Source organism: Eleutherodactylus coqui, chromosome 7 (genome assembly GCF_035609145.1).
Source record: "Eleutherodactylus coqui strain aEleCoq1 chromosome 7, aEleCoq1.hap1, whole genome shotgun sequence".
In the NCBI taxonomy this organism is placed as follows: domain Eukaryota; kingdom Metazoa; phylum Chordata; class Amphibia; order Anura; family Eleutherodactylidae; genus Eleutherodactylus; species Eleutherodactylus coqui.
In genome coordinates this window covers 79,165,329-79,185,896 of record NC_089843.1, presented here as the reverse complement: position 1 = coordinate 79,185,896, position 20,568 = coordinate 79,165,329, and the positions used below count along the sequence as shown (strand labels likewise).

General features: G+C 41.7%; 1 protein-coding gene across 3 annotated transcripts in view; it reads right to left on the bottom strand.

The window, feature by feature from the left end:
• LDB2 (LIM domain binding 2) overlaps positions 1-20,568 on the bottom strand; it is a 346,526-nt gene that overhangs the window by 198,408 nt on the left and 127,550 nt on the right. For all 3 annotated transcript variants that reach the window (XM_066573253.1, XM_066573254.1, XM_066573255.1), the window contains exon 2: positions 17,472-17,574. In XM_066573253.1, the coding sequence (XP_066429350.1) occupies positions 17,472-17,574 (103 nt within the window). The remainder of the gene's footprint in view (positions 1-17,471; positions 17,575-20,568) is intronic.

Below are 20,568 nucleotides of genomic sequence, written 5' to 3'. Positions count from 1 at the left end.
AGGAAATAACAAATATCTTATGACAAAGAAAACTTCTGCACTGGGAACTAAATGAGTTTGTAGAAACATAATGCAGACAGAGAGATGGGGTTAAATGTTCACATCCATCTGGTACACCAGCAGATGATATTACCCAATGATGAGCACTGTAGTTTATCACTGTACAATTACCGCTCTTGGTGAACTGCACAGGAGTTTCTCTAAGAAAAAAAGCTAGTTAAGAAGTTGGCAAGGCTATAGGGGATGCAGAGCCAGCAGTCGCCGGTCCCCTAGGGGGTCCAAAGGCCTTTCTGCCATATAAAAAGACACTAATATTATAAATGGCAGGCTAGACTCATACAGATTTTCCTTTGGGGTCAATGAGTTTCAAGATCTACCTTGTTCATTGCTGCATGGAGAGATCCTGTATAGCAGTCCACAGAGTCCTCATGTACTCTTTGTATTATGGATCTATAGACACTTCTTGTTCTGCTTGTTTTTTTTTATTTGCATGTATTAAAATGAATTGTTTTTATTGATTTATTTTATTTAAAAAGATTCTGTCAGCTACTCTACATCTTATGAACCAAGCTTATGGGCTAAAAGCAGCTGACACATTGAGTCCAGGTATGTAAGTTTTATACTGACTTACCCCGTCCTCAAACCAGCCCATGAATACTTCCAGTGGACATGCTAAGTAGTCCTCTCATTCTATGCACAGAGTGGAGAGACTACTTAGTGCGCCACTCAATGCACTGCAGTGGCGGGTTTGGCAGCTAATTATGGGGGAACCGAAGAGAAGGTAAGTATAAAATTTACATCCCTGGATTCAGTATGTCAACTACTTTGAGCGCAACTCTCCTAGAGGACAGTTGAGTGCATGCTCATAGACTGAATAAAAGGAGCCATGCTGGGGTAACAGGTTGGGAATGGGAAGCCCCGTAAGTGTGAAAATGTCACCCCTAGGCTCAGCAGGAACTTTCCTATAAGCACCATAATTTATCATAGGCTCCTTTTAAAATATACATGATATTTAAAGTATGCCCTAACAGGCATTATCGGAGGACAGATCTCGGGCCCTTTTTGTGCCAATCACTGTAATTCTAAAATGGTCACATGCCAGGATAGATAGTGGGATGACCAATAAATCCCCCTTCCATTGTTGATGCTCTGATCCTTATTGATCACAATATCTTAGGGGTTAAATGCCTGGGATCAGAGTTGTCTTTGTTCCAGGCATACTTGTGCGAAGTAAGTTGCCAATCAGAAATCCCCTGTAGGTGACTGTATGGGTACAACTATACCACTCAGAGTTAAAGGATTTTTTTGTACAATTAATACTTTAATGACTCATGATCCAAATGTACATCATAGATGGCGGTCGGTTTGATCATGGTGATTTCACAGGTGCTCAAGATTGTCGGGGGTCTAACACAGGTGGAGCTATAGGGGCAATGCTGTCCAGTAACAGAGGGATTGGCTCTGGGCTCTCTCCATTAGCCCACCAGTTCCCTGTAACACAGTTTTGGGGTGACATTGGGTTACTGGGGCATCCGGGGGTCTAACAAAGGACATAGGAAAAAGTCAGTCAGGCCATGCCTACAAATTTACAAAAAATTTTTTTTTCTTGAAAATAATAAAAACAGCTACATAGTATTGCTATAACAGACCCGTAGAAAAAAGATCTCATATTATTTAAACTGTCTTCTATATGGTGTGAAAAAGAAACACTAAAAATGACAAAATTGCTATTTTTTTCCATTCCCTCAATTACAAAATATAACATAGCATCAAATTGTATCTACCCCATAGTGACAGTAATAAAAATCGTAACTCGTCAAATAAAAGCAATCATACATCATTTTTAAAAGGGGTCACATTTTGATTAACTCTGTAATATTAGGCAAATGGAACAATTTCTCATTTTCAACCCTTAAAAATTTGCTTGAGTGTCTAGATATTACTGTTACACACTTGCTATGGCGCCCCCCTGGTGTTCTTTATATTCCCTCTGAGAATGTCTACCTGGTGTGAGAAGTCACTTGTAGTGCTGATATCATTATCTGGCCTGTACACTACCAGGAATCACTTTGCTTGCTGTCTACAAAGTGATCCTAGCGTTGCGACTGGGCATGTGTGACCATCAGCACTGGACACAACATTCTAAGAGGGAATCTAAAGTGCACCAGGGGGCGCCATAACAACTTGTGGCAGTAGAAGCTACACACAGGAATATTGTTCCAACTGAAAAATGTTGTGTGTCATCTAACAGAGTAACGTCATATCAATTTGTGGAAACTTCTTTAAAGGGGTTGTACCACAATTACAGGATAGAGGATAACTTGCTGTTCGGTTGGGGTCTTACCACTGAGATCCCCACCAATCTGAAAAACGGGACTCCCGTGTCCCCCTCTGCCTGTCACTGTGGGGGTTGCTATTTCCCCCACAGTGACATCACTTTCCATGAAGCACTAGCCGAACATGCGCAGTCAGTGCTCCATTCATTTCAATGGGAGTGATGAAAATACCGGAGCAGGTGCATGATAGTACTATGGGGACTCAATAGTCCCATTGAAAGTGAATGGAGCGCCGCTGCACTTGTGCGACCAGTGCTTCATTCAGTCTCCTCCTCACTGTGGGAGCAACCCTGTAGTGCGGAGCACGGGGGACACAGGACCCCTGTTCTTGAAATCAATGGAGGTCTCAGCAGTGAGACTGCTACCGATCAGCAAATTATCCCCTATCCTTTGAATAGGGTATAATTTGATATTGTGGGTCAATCCTTTTAAGGCACAGCTAACAGTACTGCACATTTACACTGCAGGGGGGAAGGTCAAAAGTATATAATAAGAAACAGCTTTCCACATTAGAAATATAAATCCATCCATAATCAAAACTGGATGCTGAAAGAATTTACAGTAACCTTATATCAGTTTTACATCCTAAGGCTTCATTCACACTTCAGTATTGTATCAGCCAAAGCCAGAAGTGGATTCTGAACTACGAAAAGGCATAATGGCAACTTTATACTTCTTCTCTTTTTGAATTAACTCTTGATATTGGCTTAAAAAACATGAAGAATTCTAATGAAATACTGAAGTGTGAACGAGGCCAATAAATCACAATCCTCAGCAGCAATTACTGAGGGGAATCTGCGCTCGAGCCATTAAGAAACAGATGAGACCGCTGTCCAACGCTCTTTGTACGGCAGGTTAGATTATGTCCTTCATCTGGAAAACTGGATGGAAATGTTGCATTTTTAATGACTAATGAGATAATGTTTCCCAACAATTTAATCTTATATTCTGTGCCTGACAAGAAATAGATTCCCTGGGTGTGCAAGGTAGAAATGTAATGCCGGTCTATTATGTGTATTTTTAGGCTTATCTCAGGACTGTGGTAAACATGGACTGTATGTACAGATGGTAGAGTTGGATACAATCTGGATACAGTAATTGTACTTGTATCAAACAGCTACAATGTGTTACATATGACATCACAAAGGGCTTTTCTGTAAACGGATGAGATCAGTAACAATTACAGTTGCCTCAAGCTTTTTCGGCACATTCTTAGCAGCAAGACAAAGGAGTGGAAATTCATTTTTCTGTGTTCAGAACCCTATCTACCTGTCCTGCTAAGTAAAATAAACTCAGTGGCTAAGCTTTCATATCTATTTCCATAGAGAGAGAGAGGGATACATCTTCCTAAAAAGTATTTAGACACCCCTATCAGAAGAATGGATCATGTCTAGATGCCCTTAAAGGCATAATGGGGCAACATGTATAATAAAATCTATTTCAGCAAGTGATATGAACTGTATACATTAGCCTACCAAAAGTATTTGGGCACCCTATCCTAAACCATACTACATAATATGCAGACCCTTGGAGGAGTCAGCCAAAGTTTGTGATGGGAACTGCATGCTATTGGATAGACAGTTTATACTGTTGCACACAAGCCATCCATCATAAAGTGCAATGCATCGACCCATCTAGAATGGTGCAAGGAGCGTCGCTATTGGACAGCTGAGCAATGGAAGAATGTTCTATGAAGTGATGAATCACCCTACTCCATCTTCAAATCAGATGAACATATACTGCCTGAGTGTGTTGTGCCAACAGTTAAGTATGGTGGATATTCCATTATGGTCTGGGGATCTTTTACGTGGCAGGGTCTTATTCCATTGGTTGTAGTGACAGGAACCAAGAACCTTGACATTCTAGACAATAATGAGCTGCTGACAATGTGATAATACTCTGTGAATGGTCGGCCATAGTTCCAACAAGACAACGTACCGTGTCATAGATCCAACGCTGTTTTATGTTGGTTGGAAGATATAGCTGTTCCACCATTGGACTGATTTGCCCAGAGTCCCAACTTGAACTCTACTGAACATCTTTAGGATGTTCAGATCAGGAAATATGAACAGCGTCCATATTCTTTGGGAAGCTCGCCAGACATTTGGTGGATGAATGGAGGGAAATACCAGCTGAAGTGTATCAAATGTCAGTAGAAAAGGAAGCCTACTGTTGTGCATCCTTTATTTGTTCCATTTAACAAATCGTTTTTTCTTCTCTGCATGCTAGAAAAATTATTTGCACTAAAATAATTTGACGCAACCCCTTAAATCAACCTCTTTCACTACCATAGACTCCCAGGGATGCTGGCATTTACCCATTAAATAAAATAAAAAAGAATAAAATTAAAAATAAATCTTATATAGCACCAACTTATTCCACAGCGCTTTCAGGTAATTTCTATTTATTACCCCCCGTTCTACTGACCTCAGAAGGATGGAAGCCTTGAGCTGGCTATCTGTTGTGGGGATTGAACCTGCAACCTTTAGGTCATGAGGGAGAGCTTAGGACTGCATTTCTGCAGCCTTAACACTCTGCACCACACTAGGCTCCAATAACCCAGCAGGTATTGAGCCTTTCAAGACTCAGACCACCATGGAAAATGGCATTAATATCCCAAATCAGAGCTCATGAAGTTATACTCCTCTTCCATCTGGCCGATATTTTCTGGTAGTAAATGTGGCAACCCTACTTCTACCCGAGGATGCTTCCATAATAGAGCATGAAAGAATTTTTTTTCATATGGAATCAAATAGAAAAAAAACTTCAGTAGGCTTCCATGTAACATCAAAGCCATCTAGCTGTAAAGCATGGCTCTGCAGGCTCTGAAGGAGTGGTGCCAAGATAAAACATTATCCTGTGGATAGGGGACAACTTTCTGATCGATGGGGTATGACCTCCTCAGATCTTGAAAATGGGGTCCTGAATGTTCCCGCCTGAATAGAGCAGTGGTTGCACGAGCACACTGCCACTTCATTCTTTTAAATGGGAGTGCTGGAGACGGGTGAGCACTAGAGATGAGCGAGTATACTCGCTAAGGCACATTACTCGAGCGAGTAGTGCCTTAGCCGAGTATCTCCCTGCTCGTCTCTAAAGATTCGGGGGGCGGCGTGGGTGACAGGTGAGTTGCGTCGGGGAGCGGGGGGAGAGGGGGGGGGGAGGGAGAGATCTCCCCTCCGTTCCTCCCCGCTCTCCCCCACCGCTCCCCAGCCGCCGCCGGCCCCGGAATCTTTAGAGACGAGCGGGGAGATACTCGGCTAAGGCACTACTCGCTCGAATAATGTGCCTTAGTGAGTATACTCGCTCATCTCTAGTGAGCACTCCAATCCAACTATTACTAGTGCTGTCACTTGAATGAATGAAGTGGCAACATGCATGTCTATCTGCTGCTTCATTCATGCAATTAACTTCAGAACCCCTGTTCTCAGGATCAGTGTGGGTCCAAGCAGTCAGACCCCGACCGAGTAGAAAGTTATCCCCTATCCTATGGACAGGGGATATATTACTATCTAGGCACAACCCCTTTAAGGTTCCTCTAATTGCACACCAACAGTACTGTTTAATGGTAATGCTGCTGTTCCTGTTAATAGCACTTTATCAAGCTACAGCTGTTCACGTGTGACATCTGGAGAACGTGGGGAAGGTGTTTGCCAGTATTGTTCTTCAGCTATTGATGTTGTTACTGGCAATCCTTATGCTTTTACACTTCATAGATTAGTTTTATTAGTTAGATACCCATAAAAGAAGTCAAACATCATTAAATGGAGTATATTCAATGGATCTCGAGAACTTAAAGTCTACGTGTTATAATGAGTACATGTTATGGACAGCATGGCCCGTTAATTCTGTAGTATTAGTATTTAATAGAAAGTTGTTGAAGAATGAATGAAACATTCTGTTATCGTACAGTAAAAGTCATTGTAAATGTACAAAGAACACGTATTATAAAACTGATACAAAATAGTCATTGCACTCAATAGGCACATAGGTGAGGGTCAAATGTCTAAATGTAAATTGCTTTTTACAGAAAAATGTGAATATTGGGGAAATTAAACACATATTATCTTCTGGTTGGATCAGTGATGATTTTCCTTACCCCTTCTCTGTCACCGGTTTATGGCTAGTTCAGATCTGAGCTGAAGATATTAGTAATCTGAGAGTCCGGTTGTCGGGGAAAATTCCATTTGACAAAATAAAGGTTGCATTCCTAGCAGCAATCTGGCTCCGATGCCTCTATTCAGCTGGATGGGCAATGTTGAATGCAGAGAATGGGGCACTTGACAGCAGCCACATCATTGCATTACTTGTGCCAATCTGTATGAGGCACGGGTTAGTCTGTGATGATGAACAAATGTTTGAAAACTTGGGTTTGATTTCTTCGCCAAACTTTTACAAAAACTTTGATTTGGTCCGAATTAATTTGAATGGAACGGGAAGCTCACTAAACCCTCTAAAGCTCGTGTATAACTCTAAGAGCCATAAAAGCCTTGGGTAAGACTCTGAGTTGTTATACCGGGCTTTTATGGCTCTTAAACAGTGTTTACATACACCAGTGTTCACTTCTAGTGTTGTACTAAAACGAACCTGTAGAAGCCTGTTTGCTAACAGCTCGGTTTGGGTTCCACGTCAAGCCAAACTTCTAGCAAAGTTTGACCCAAAACAGGGATCTACTGGCTCGGTTCACTCAACACGGTCTGTGACTTCTACTCATCCGTGAGTCACCATAAAGTTATAGGACTAATGTGACCTGCCTAGAGTTGAGTGAACGTACTCTGCCGAGCTTGATGCTAGTTCGAAAGAGAGAGACGAACCAAGAAAGAAAAAAAAATCTCGGCCCCCGGCGTCCCACATACAAAAATGCTCAAGTCTCCCATTGTAGTCAATGGGGTTCGTTACTCGAGTAGAGCTCTCGAATTTTACAAAAAGCTCGACTTGAATAACGCGGACCCGAGCATTTGGGTGCTCGCTCATCTCTGGACCTGACCATAATGGTCCCAAATGCCAAAATAATTGGAAGCAACCTTGTAATGGTTCTAAAAAGCTGATATGATTGGTGTTTTTTGTGATTGTTGCAAGGTGACTCTTTTTTGACAATATAAATGACATCTAGTATATTCAATAATTGTTATCATTTTCTGTTTTAAAGGGAGCCTGTCAGCAGTTACATGCTGCCCAAATTAACGGCAGCATGAAATACTTATAGGCTCATTACTAAGAATTATTTTTAACATACAGCATTTCAGGGAAAAAAACATTGGAGCACATGTACTAATACTGCCTAAAAGTTAGACAGTGCAAACTTAGACTAGACAGCCTAAAAATATACCAGATTTATCGCAGTAGCTCTGATGAATGGTAAATCTGTTGAATATTAGGACTACCTGGTCTAAAACATCAGACCATATTTTAGTTGGTAGTGTTGACAATAAAAATTGTGACCAAAATATGAATGCAATTTGCAGCAATTTGGTACAATTTAGGCCACGCCCCCCTCCTTTTTTTTTATTTTTTTAACAAAGATACACCCTTTTGTTAGACAGAAAAAAAAGCGTCTGAAAGCATCTAAATGTGGCACAAAGCATGTTTGACAAATCTGTCCTTCAAGGAAGAAGTCAGAGGGCAGCAGCCCAGTGGAAGTTTTTCCCATGACTCTTATACAATCTTGTATGGTCAGGGCTCTTGCCTGCATCTTATGAGCACTCTGAATTCTCTGTATTACACTGTCCTTACTGTTGTTACTAGAGTTGAGCGAACGTACTCTGCCGAGCTTGATGCTCGTTCGAGTATTAGCGTACTCGATGGTGCTTGTTACTCGAACGAGCATCAAATCGTGTTCGACCCCACCCCAGCTTTTGGCTCCTCCCCGCTGTGACGTGCCTGTTTTGGCCCCTCCCCACCGCGACGCAGCGCGCGTCATTGGCAAATTTTTATTTTTTGTCTGGCAGGAAGGAGGGGGAGAGAGAGAGAGAGAGAGAGAGAGAAAGAGAGAGAGGGGGGGGGGGGAGAGGGGGAGGGAGGCGGAGGGGGAGAACACGAACCAAGGAAAAAAAAAAAGGCTCGGGACCCGGCAGCCCACATACAAAAATACTCGAGTCTCCCATTGTAGTCAATGGGTTTCGTTACTCGAGTAGAGCTCTCGAATTTTACGAAAAGCTCGACTCGAATAACGCGGACCTGAGCATTTGGGTGCTGGCTCATCTCTAGTTGTTACTCCAGCATGGTTATGTACAGCACTATAGAAATTAATTGCGCTAACAAATAAATAATATCTAGTAAATAATATTCTGATGACCAATTTATTAGACACACCGGCCCTTATACCATTGGAGCTTCCCTGTATGGAAATTAGACATGTAACCCCGAAGTGCAGCATAAAGTCCAGTCAGCAAATTTTCCGCGGATCGGTTTCAGTGTGAATCGACATTAGAATGGCAAAATCAAGGCTTGGTTATCAGTAGCAGACTAGCCGGGGCCAGGATTTCAAACACTGCCAAACCTGTGGGGCTTCTTCATACAACACTGTAGAGAATATATAGACAATGGTGTGATCAAAGACAAGCATCCAGCAAAAGTGGATTCTGTGGATGTAAACAACTCCACAACAAAAGGGGTCAGTGGTGGGTATCAAGAATCATTCTGGCAATCAGGTGGAGAAGAGTCAAGCTAATTGCAGCTAAGACAAAACTGGTGCTCCAACTAATGTGTCTGAATGCACAACTTGTCATTCTTTAGCATGGATGGGCTATAACAGCAGATGACCAGGAAAAGCAGAAAAACAAGACTTCAGGGGACAAAAGAGCTCAAAAATGGTATCAGTGAGCAGTGACAAACCATCTCCTGGTCAAATAAATCCAGATTACTGTTGCACCATGCTGAAGGGAGGTCAGAACCTTGCACAAGCAGCATGAATCGATGAACCCTTCCTGTCATCATGTCAGCACTTGCATCTATGGCAACTACAAGAAGCTTCCTATTCACAAGGGCTGATATTCCTGCAGAATGATTTCAACACCTAGTGAAATCTATGCCGCAACAATTTGCTACTGTTCTGAAGGCCAAAGGAGGTCCAGTGTACAATTAGATGAGTGTCTCTAATAAAGTGGCCATATAGAGTAAATAATTGCTTATAAGAATGGGCTATAGTCGTCAATTAAATACGTTCTAAAAATTAGCAACGGTAACTGCATGTAATTACTTTGGACTGAGCTATATATGGGGTGTAAGGAGCATTCCTGAAACTGGATGTTTTATGGTTTCTGAATCTGACTTTTTTCTAATCTGGATTGTTTTAATGCATTTCTTGTAAACATCATAGTAGCATATTTTACAATAATTAATACCAAAAAACCCCCCACAAAATGTGAATGCAGCCAAAGTGATTAGTCGATTGATTTTAATTCATACTCATTAGGGATTACGGTCTAACCTATTCAGCTTCTGCTCACACTGGTGTTATTGTACTCCGTTGGGGTTTCTGATATTTTTGACAAGAAAACTTTGATTCTCTGTTCAAAGATCCTGTGAACTTAAAGTCAACGGGGTCTGTAAGGACTGAAGAACATATGGCAGAAGCCTTCACAGATTCATTAGACATGGGAGCGGGAACTCTAGTCTAACCATTCAATTAAAAATATGTTTACTACAGACAAGTTAATGTGAGCATGGATAAAGTACTAGAAGTATGTTGTACGCAGTACATCACTATTTCACCCTTTGCAATCCAATTTTGGACTCAGGGTTTCCTAGGGGTTTTTCTCTTTCTGCCATTATACAATGCCGCTGTCTGCTGGCTAGAGCCAGTACTGCAGTATGTGACATGCTGGAGAGGCCCCCAATAACAGAGTGGCCAGTAATATACAGTAAGAATTCCCTGTCAGGCGTCTTCCGACATCAGAGCTGTACAGGCTTCAATCAGAATGTTGGAAGATGTCAGACAGTGGATTGGAAAGGGTTAAAATGAAATCATAAATATTTGAAAAGGCCAATATTTATACCAAATGTAATATGACTTAATGAAATTATAGTTCCTATAACTACACAGTCATATTAAGCAGGTTGTCCATCTGTAAATTATTGATGATCGATAGTAGATCAGCAGGGGTATGATGCCTGGGACCATCTCTGACAGCTGTTCGCTGGGCCAGAGTGCTGCTGCATTGATCTGATTTCCGCAGGAAGCCGACAGCTCTGTTCCCACTGCAGTGGCCAGGCTTGGTATTACAGGCAAAGTTACCATTCACATCAATGGGAACTTTGCCTATAATACCAAGCCTGGCCACTGCAGTGGGGACAGAGCTGTCTGTTTCCTGCATAAGATAGCTCAGCATACAAGTTCACTGGCCCTTTAAAGAGCTGATTGGTGGGGGTCCTGGATGGCAGACCTTAGCCTGTCTACTACTGATATCTACTACAAGATACTACCTATCTTGGGGGAAGGTCATCTGTAATTTACAACTAGACAATGCTAATTATCTGTTGCAGAGGCTAACTACTGATCTGTCTTTCCTTACCTTTTCTCCTGCTTGGACATATTCAGATATGTGTATCACAAAATAACCAGTTTTTCAATGCAACATGATTTTGCGATATATCTGTCACAAGATGTCTATCCTATGTGTGTCTATTATGGCCGCCCAGTAGTTGTGATATGCACAATTCTAGGGTTTTGCTAGAATTTCACGATTTTGTACTAAATTGTTTTTTTGAGAAATTGCAGTCCTTAACCAAATCAGAGATAAGGTCGGGTGGACATACATACAGTATATATACACTACCGTTCAAAAGTTTGGGGTCACATTGAAATGTCCTTATTTTTGAAGGAAAAGCACTGTACTTTTCAATGAAGATAACTTTAAACTAGTCCTAACTTTAAACAAATGCACTCTATACATTGCTAATGTGGTAAATGACTATTCTAGCTGCAAATGCCTGGTTTTTTGTGCAATATCTACAAAGGTGTATAGAGGCCCATTTCCAGCAACTATCACTCCAGTGTTCTAATGGTACAATGTGTTTGCTCATTGGCTCAGAAGGCTAATTGATGATTAGAAAACCCTTGTGCAATCATGTTCACACATCTGAAAACAGTCTAGCTCGTTACAGAAGCTACAAAACTGACCTTCCTGTGAGCAGATTGAGTTTCTGTAGCATCACATTTGTGGGGTCAATTAAACGCTCAAAATGGCCAGAAAAAGAGAACTTTCATCTGAAACTCGACAGTCTATTCTTGTTCTTAGAAATGAAGGCTATTCCATGCGAGAAATTGCTAAGAAATTGAAGATTTCCTACAACGGTGTGTACTACTCCCTTCAGAGAACAGCACAAACAGGCTCTAACCAGAGTAGAAAAAGAAGTGGGAGGCCGCGTTGCACAACTAAGCAAGAAGATAAGCACATTAGAGTCTCTAGTTTGAGAAACAGACGCCTCACAGGTACCCAACTGGCATCTTCATTAAATAGTACCCGCAAAACACCAGTGTCAACATCTACAGTGAAGAGGCGTCTGCGGGATTTTGGGCTTCAGGGCAGAGTGGCCAAGAAAAAGCCATATCTGAGACTGGCCAATAAAAGAAAAAGATTAAGATGGGCAAAAGAACACAGACATTGGACAGGGGAAGACTAGAAAAAAGTGTTGTGGACGGATGAATCCAAGTTTGAGGTGTTTGGATCACAAAGAAGAACGTTTGTGAGACGCAGAACAAATGAAAAGATGCTGGAAGAATGCCTGACGCCATCTGTTAAGCATGGTGGAGGTAATGTGATGGTCTGGGGTTGCTTTGGTGCTGGTAAGGTGGGAGATTTGTACAGGGTAAAAGGGATTCTGAATAAGGAAGGCTATCACTCCATTTTGCAACGCCATGCCATACCCAGTGGACAGCGCTTGATTGGAACCAATTTCATCCTACAACAGGACAATGACCCTAAACACACCTCCAAATTGTGCAAGAACTATTTACAGCAGAAGCAGGCAGCTGGTATTCTATCGGTAATGGAGTGGCCAGCGCAGTCACCAGATCTGAACCCCATTGAGCTGTTGTGGGAGCAGCTTGACCGTATGGTACGCCAGAAGTGCCCATCCAACCAATCCAACTTGTGGGAGATGCTTCTAGAAGCGTGGGGTGCAATTTCTCAAGCTTACCTCAACAAATTAACAGCTAGAATGTCAAAGGTGTGCAATGCTGTAATTGCTGCAAAAGGAGGATTCTTTGACGAAAGCAAAGTTTGATGTAAAAACAATGTTATTTCAAATACAAATCATTATTTCTAACCTTGTCAATGTCTTGGCTCTATTTTCTATTCATTTCACAACGCATGGTGGTGAATAAGTGTGACTTTTCATGGAAAACACAAAATTGTTTGGGTGACCCCAAACTTTTGAACGGTAGTGTATATATATATATATATATATATATATATATACTGTCTTTAAAAGACCTTTAACTATTGAAACATTCTAAAAATAAATGGATACATATATCAACAGTTCCTTGCCTAAGCCTCTCTTTTGTTTTGCTTTTTCCTTATATTCCTATCACATCTGAGAAATATACACAGAAATCTTCCCTGTGTTTCCCAGTAGGTGCTTGTCCCCTCAGCCCTTCACTAATTGAAAATGGAACAGATCAGTAAGAAATCATCGTATTTTTCCAGACTAAAAGACACACTTTTTAGCAAGAAAAAAATCTTGCTAAAAAGTGTGTGTCTCCTTTGGTCCGATGTCAGGAGGGCTTAGCAGCGCCAAACCCACCTAAGTGCTTAGTTAATGATCATGCACAGCGCTTTTGCACTTTAACTGATTATGAGGACCACCAACCCCACCAGGAGGTACTTTGCCTTCACTCCTTAGCTTTGGTCTGGCCACCACTGATCACCAAAGACTGTGGCCTCTGGCCATTCCACCCCACCCCCACCCCACCTCGGCGTATGCTCTGTGTACAGGTTGTGAAGTAACGTAGATGCTTGGGGGAAGGGTCAAGGGTCAGAGTGTTTGATTATCAGAGGTGGCCAGAATGGAATCATAGAATCATAGAATGAAAGAGTTGGAAGGGACCTCCAGGGTCATCGGGTCCAGCCCCCTGCTCAGTGCAGGATTCACTAAATCATCCCAGACAGATATTTGTCCAGCCTTTGTTTGAACACTTCCATTGAAGGAGAACTCACCACCTCCTGTGGTAACCTGTTCCACTCATTGATCACCCTAAATGTCAGAAAGTTATGTAGCTATGGAGTGAAGACAAAGTTCTTCTTGGTCGGGTTGCTGCCTTGTCAGAGGATCACTATTGCTACTGAGCAGAAATAAATCCTTCAATTACTACTGAATGTCACTTTTACCATTGGGGGCCACTATTACTACTGGGACCAGTATGGGACACTATTACTACTGGGACCACTATGGGACACTATTACTACTGGGACCACTATGGAATACTATTACTACTGGGACCACTGTGGGACACTATTACTACTGGGACCACTATGGAATACTATTACTACTGGGACCACTGTGGAATACTATTACTACTGGGACCACTGTGGAATACTATTACTACTGGGACCACTGGGAGCTAGTGTTACTATGGGAGTCACTACTATTGAGGGACACAACTGCTACTGGGGCCACTGAGAGGGGCATGATTACTATTGGGGCTACAGTCCACTTGAAACTAAACCCTCCACTTCTTTAGACCAGCAGGAAAGTATTAATTAGTATGAAATATTTTTAGCTTATTTTCTTTTGTCTAAACCTCTTAACATCTTAAAGTCCGAAAATTACAGTAAGTTCTGTGTTTTCTGCTGGATTTCCTCAAAGCTGTTTGTTTCAGGAACCTGCAGACTGGCAAATAAAGTGGGCAAGTTTATCCCCTGGATACTATTATCACTAATTTCTAGCTTTAGTGCTCCTTTAACAAAGCCCCATTGGCTTTCAGCTGAGTTGCTTATGACTGAAATACTGTTCCACTATCTAAAAATTGTGGTTTACTGTATAGAAGGAAATAATTTATTCCGCATAGGTGAACATAATAATCACTTTGCATACATAGTGGAAAATAACATGCTCATGTGAATCATTCCTGCCTTTGGCAAAAGGCCCAGAGGGTCACAATAAGTTCATTAATATATAAAGCGCAGTGTGCAATATATACAGCTATAAAATATATTTATTCCAAAAACCTGCTCCTGTACAAAAGAAAAATCTGCATCTCTACAATAGAATGTTCTAGCGTTTCAATATAAATTTGGTAAAACTGTTCTTCACATGCTACATCTTGTTATTTTCTTATTTGATGCAATCAATAGGAAATACAAAAACAATATTCAGAGTTTCTCAGAAATAAGATTGGTTACACACAATAAATATTCAATTCGCTTTCCCCCCTTGCCCAGTCTATTACATCTCCCTCTCTGATTGACTTTCAAACTAGAATAAAAGAATCAATAATATTATAAAAATATTTATTTTTTTTTCCAGAAAGTTTGTCTGATATCATGTAAATATGATAGATTTTTTTAATTACCTATATTTTTATAACTATGAAGCAGAGTTCAGAGAGCATAGAAATAATCTTCTATCACTGGCTATTGCATGCTATAAATTCATTTTAGTCCTTCCTAATACTCGACATATTGAGATTAACATGTTATGTCGATTACAAAAACATACTCTTTAGTGAAAAAAAAGTTTGTGTCCTGCAGTCCGGAGTCATGGGGTTTGGAAGAGCCAGTTCTCCCGACCACTTCCTTAGAGGGATTATACCACAATCGACTTTTATCATCTATCCATAGGATAGGTGATAAAAGTCTGATTGTGGGGGTTTCACCATTGAAATCCCCAGCAATCCCGAGAATGAGGGTCCCATAGCCCTTCTTTCCATCACTGCTTTTTTTTTGTACCCATTTGCAGTGGTGTGAAAATTGAATAGAGCAGCAGTTATGCATTTGCAGCGCCACTCCATTCATTTCTATAGGGCTGATAGAAATAACCAAGGACAAGTGCATGAATGTCTCTGACAGTCCCATTGAAAATTAATGAAGTGGCACTAAGCATACGCAACTGCTACTCTATTCAGTTTCCACGTCACGGCAGGGCATAGAGTAAGCCTGTGTCTTGGTGGTCGAGTGTCCCTCTCATCTCCTCCTTACTGTACTCCCAGTAGTGACTTGGAGAGGGGGACACTGGACCACCATGCTCACTGCTGTAACCCCAACCAATAGACTTTTATCACCTATCTAATGGATAACTAATAAAAGTCAGTCGTGATACAACCCCTTTAATGATCTTGCTAAACACTAGTAAAGCAGTCTTCCTGAGTTCTACAGCTCTTCAAAGCCGCAAAGTTCTCCCTGGTTTGTATTGTACCTTTCGGATGTGTCCTCCAGACTGAACCTGGTAATTTCCGAATAAGTGATGCATGTTATCACAGATCTCTCACAGGAGCGCCACTCACTCCTCTGCTCCTACACAGAGCTCAACATGCCTCAGCTGGTTAATACTGTTGGAGAAGAAAACGGCACTCTGAGGTCTTGTAGCTCCAGTGCTGGAAGGAGGCAGTGTTACCCACATGCTGTGCCTCTCCTCAATGAGATCATGGCTTGGAAGACATACTGCCTGAGGTTGAAGAAGGGGTAAAGAAGGTAGGACCGCTATTTTAAACTACAAATGAGCTACAGATGTAGAAGAATTTAACCCAACACTGATAACTTGATGCAGCAAGTTGTCTTAATACAATAAAAGCCATTGAAAATCTATTGAAAGGGCAAGAAAAAGTTTGGTGGTGCAGTTTAACATGTTAAAGAAGTTGTCCAGTTAAAAACAAATTTTTTAAAATCTGATCCAAATGAGTTAAAACAATAAACCAACAGTACTTACTGGTCCTCAGGTCCAGCAATCCAGCAGTGTAGCCCCATGATTCTCTTGGTTTATGTTGGAAGCAGATGTCAGGTGTCTACTGTCTGACAATTAGAGGTCATAGAGTCACCATTTGCAACTACTGACATCATGGTGCCCATGGTGCCAAGAGAACAGGCTGTGACGCTGCGGCCAGTGATTGCCAGGTGGTAGTCATCTGACTTCTATTGTCAACACAGACCAAGAGAATCACGGGTCTGCATTGCTGGTTTGCCAGGGCTGAGGACGGGTAAGTGGATTTTGTTTTATTGCTTTCACTTACTTGGTTCTGATTTTAAAAGTTAGTTTTTAACTGGACGGCCCCTTTAAGTGTCAAGTTACATTTTGCTACATCTGTACACATCCTGCAATGCCTGCTCTTTATTCTGCTACTGTCAATCTAGTAACATATATTTAATGAAGTATTCCTAACTTTAACACATGGATATAAGAAAGTGAAGCTCTGAGGGTGTTATTACAGTAGGTATGAGGATAAAGTGGCATTGTGACTTTCAGTTTAAGGAAGGAACAGTAGATTCACTATTATGAGAGTAAATTGGCTGCTATGCTTTATAGGGGTACTACCCTAGACAAAAAAAAAATAGCAACGTTAACCCCTCTACGTCCTTCTACCTCCAAGTAACTTTTACTCAAAGAAGTTGTCCAGTTGTAAACTACAGATGGTTTATTCTCAGGATAGGCTATCAGAAGTAGATCAGCAGGGGTCTGCTGCCTTGGGCCCCTGCTGATCAGCTGTTCTGTGGGCGGCTGAGCTCATACACTGAGCTGATTTCTGCAGGAAGAAGCTCCATTCTTACTACAGTGGCCAATCATGCTTTTACAAGAAAAGTTTCTATTTACTTTAATGTGGACTTAGCCTGCAATACCAAGGCTGGCCACTGCAGTGAGAACAGAGCTGTCTCCTTCCTGCAGAAAACAACTAAGTACAGAAGCACACTGACCCAGAGAACAGCTGATTAGTGTGTGTGTGTGTGTGGGGGGGGGGGGGGATTACAGTTAAGCGACCTCCACTGATCGACTATCATTAACCTATCCTGAAGGAAAAAAATTGTTTACAGCCAGACAACCCCTTTAACATTATTTTTTCCCCACTTTTTGTCATCCAAACCTGTGTAAAATGCAGTATGTCTACAAGGTTTTATCAAGCTTTAGTTACATACACATACTCATGATGGCATATACACAAATAATGATGATATATGCACAAATAATATATTGTATCTGACTTACTGTATCTCTTTGGTCCATCTTCTAAGCAAAATGACAGTGTTAATGTTGCATCATCTTCAAAAAATTCTGTAGTAAAGGCATCCCACCAAAGATTGTCACTATCCTAGCAAAGAAAGCAGAAATATATATTATTACATGGATTCCCAAAGTTGCCCACTCCAGCCAGTATACTTGATCAGCATCCACTAATGTGACTTATCGGAGGCTTTAGTTATTGTGGGCAAGAAACGGGGATCCCATGATCAAAAATTCAGTCAACTTTTGGAACATCTATTTAAGAACCACCCGACCTACAATAGTATATGTAGGATCAATGCATTCCAACTAAACTACAGGATTTCTTACTGCTAAGTTTTCAAGGCATGTCAGATATGTAAGATGGGTATAAAGTGAGTGACTGCTGTTAGTATTACACATCAACAATATTATAGTTTTTGGCAGCTGAACCCAATGTACCTTAGCAGAGAAAATTTACTCTTAATTAATCAGTCATCTTGAATGCTTAATAAACTAAATGCAGTGGTGTAACTGTAATAGGTGCAGAATATGTGGTCGCATCCGGGCCCTAGAGCCTAAGGGGGCCCATAAAGTTTGTCTTTCCCTTAGAAGAAGACCAGTACTATGAATGAAGAGTTCTAGTTGGGAGCCCTTTAACGATTTTACATTGGGTCTCCACAGCTACACGTCACGCCACTGAATAAACACACTACAAATGTTCAATAAGTCTCTCTTGGTTTTCCACAATGCTCTCCATTTGCGATACCATATTTTCCACCATTCAAGATGACGAGTCAGCTTTAAACATGCTGATGAATACTGTCCTGCAGATCTGACACTGATACAGGTCTGTCATGGTAGACCTGATCCACTATAGCACCACCTATTGGTGGCTTTTTTAAATATATATTTGTTTCATAAATGGCGAGCACATTGTCTGAAATGGCCATTGTTCGAATTTCGTCTCATTTGGCACAGCAGAATATCCTCCAGAGGCCTCTGAGTTGGGGAAGTTTAGCTACTCCTGTATTTCGGTGAAATAATTGATATTCTATGTTATATTTAGTAGTTTTACAATAAGATTTAGATTTTGTATTCTTCACTTTGTCAGAAATGTAATAACAGGATAATTCAGAGGCGCAATACCACTTTCTTTTAGTTGCAGCCCGATTTGGTCAAGCTAGTGGGGACCTTTGTCACTATACAAAGTATTATATATCAGTAGTGTGTCCACTATTATAGCTGCTGCCCAAGAGCTTCAGCTCTGATAAAAGTGTAAGAATCTAGCATCATTGGAGATAAAACACATGTTCTGTGCCTACCAATATAATGTTGTTCCTCCATCTGTTAAAATGAGTAGAAAGTATCCAACCCCTTTAAGTAATATTATTCATAGCTCCACCATTAAAGCCACTTAAAGAGGATCTTTCAGCTCTCCAGAGAAGTCAATTTAGTAAATAACTTGTATTCTTAAAGAAATAGCAATTCTGAAGCATCTTTTTGTAGAACTCTACTTAGTGCTATTGCTCTATTATTCCTCGAAATGCATGAATAAATTGACAGCTGGGTGTTACCATTCCATTTGAGGAGGGTGTTTGCACAGTCTAAAATGATATAATCTGTGCTGACAGTACCAGACCATGTATGGAAAAAAGCGTTTGGCAAAGGGAATCAAAACACACAGTTGTCAATTTATTACAAAATACAAAGTATCTGTTACTTTCATGCAGGGCTTATCCACTTTGACTGCATGAATAAACTAAGAAAGGGGTCACAGTGAAACATAACGGTCCAAGAAGGACCACAGCGACAAACAGAAAAGGGAAAATTATCCTTAACAACTTTTGGGGGAGCAGACCCCGTATACAAGCAGGACGCCTGCCCTGACAAGAATGGCTCTGCGTCTCGTACCTAAGGGTTTAGTCTGTCCCTAGATGGAAAATAGGAAAGAGGACAGAATTAGATTGATGTAAAATAAGTCATATAGGTATTTACCACACAGATGTCGCATGTACACCCCACACACCGAACAAAACATGGATTCAGATGTCCGCACGCCTATACACGGAAGGGATACATTCAGACCAAACCAGGCGTCCACACTCCAACAGATGGAGGGCGATTCAGGTGTCCGCACACCAACAGACGGAAGGGATACATTCAGACCAAACTAGGCGTCCACACTCCAACAGATGGAGGGAGATTCAGGTGTCCGCACACCAACAGACAGAAGGGATATAATTAAACCAGACCAGGTGTCCACACTCCAACAGATGGAGGGCGATTCAGGTGTCAAAACACCAACAGACAGAAGAGATGTAATCAGACCAGACCAGGCGTCCACACTCCAACGGATCGAGGGCGATTCAGGTGTCCGCACACCAACAGACAGAAGGGATATAATTAGACCAGACCAGGTCTCCACACTCCAACAGATGGAGGGCGATTCAGGTGTCCACACACCAACAGACAGAAGAGATGTAATCAGACCAGACCAGGCGTCCACAATCCAACGGATGGAGGGCGATTCAGGTGTCCGCACACCAACAGACAGAAGGGATATATTCAGACCAGACCAGGCGTCCACACTTCAACGGATGGAGGGCGTATCAGGTGTCCACACACCAACAGATGAAAGGGATACATTCAGACCAAATCAGGCGTCCACACTCCAACGGATGGAGGGCGATTTAGGTGTCCGCACACCAACAGAAAGAAGAGATATAATCAGACCAGACCAGGCGTCCACACACCAACGGATGGAGGGTGATTCAGGTGTCCACACACCAACAGATGAAAGGGATACATTCAGACCAAATCAGGCGTCCACACTCCAACGGATGGAGGGCGATTCAGGCGTCCACACACCAACAGACAAAAGAGATATAATTAGACCAGACTAGGCGTCCACACACCAACGGATGGAGGGCGATTCAGGTGTCCGCACACCAACAGAAAGAAGAGATATAATCAGACCAGACCAGGCGTTCACACTACAACGGATGGAGAGCGATTCACGTGTCCGCACACCAACAGACAGAAGAGATATAATCAGACCAGACCAGGCATCCACACTCCAACAGATGGAGGGCGATTCAGG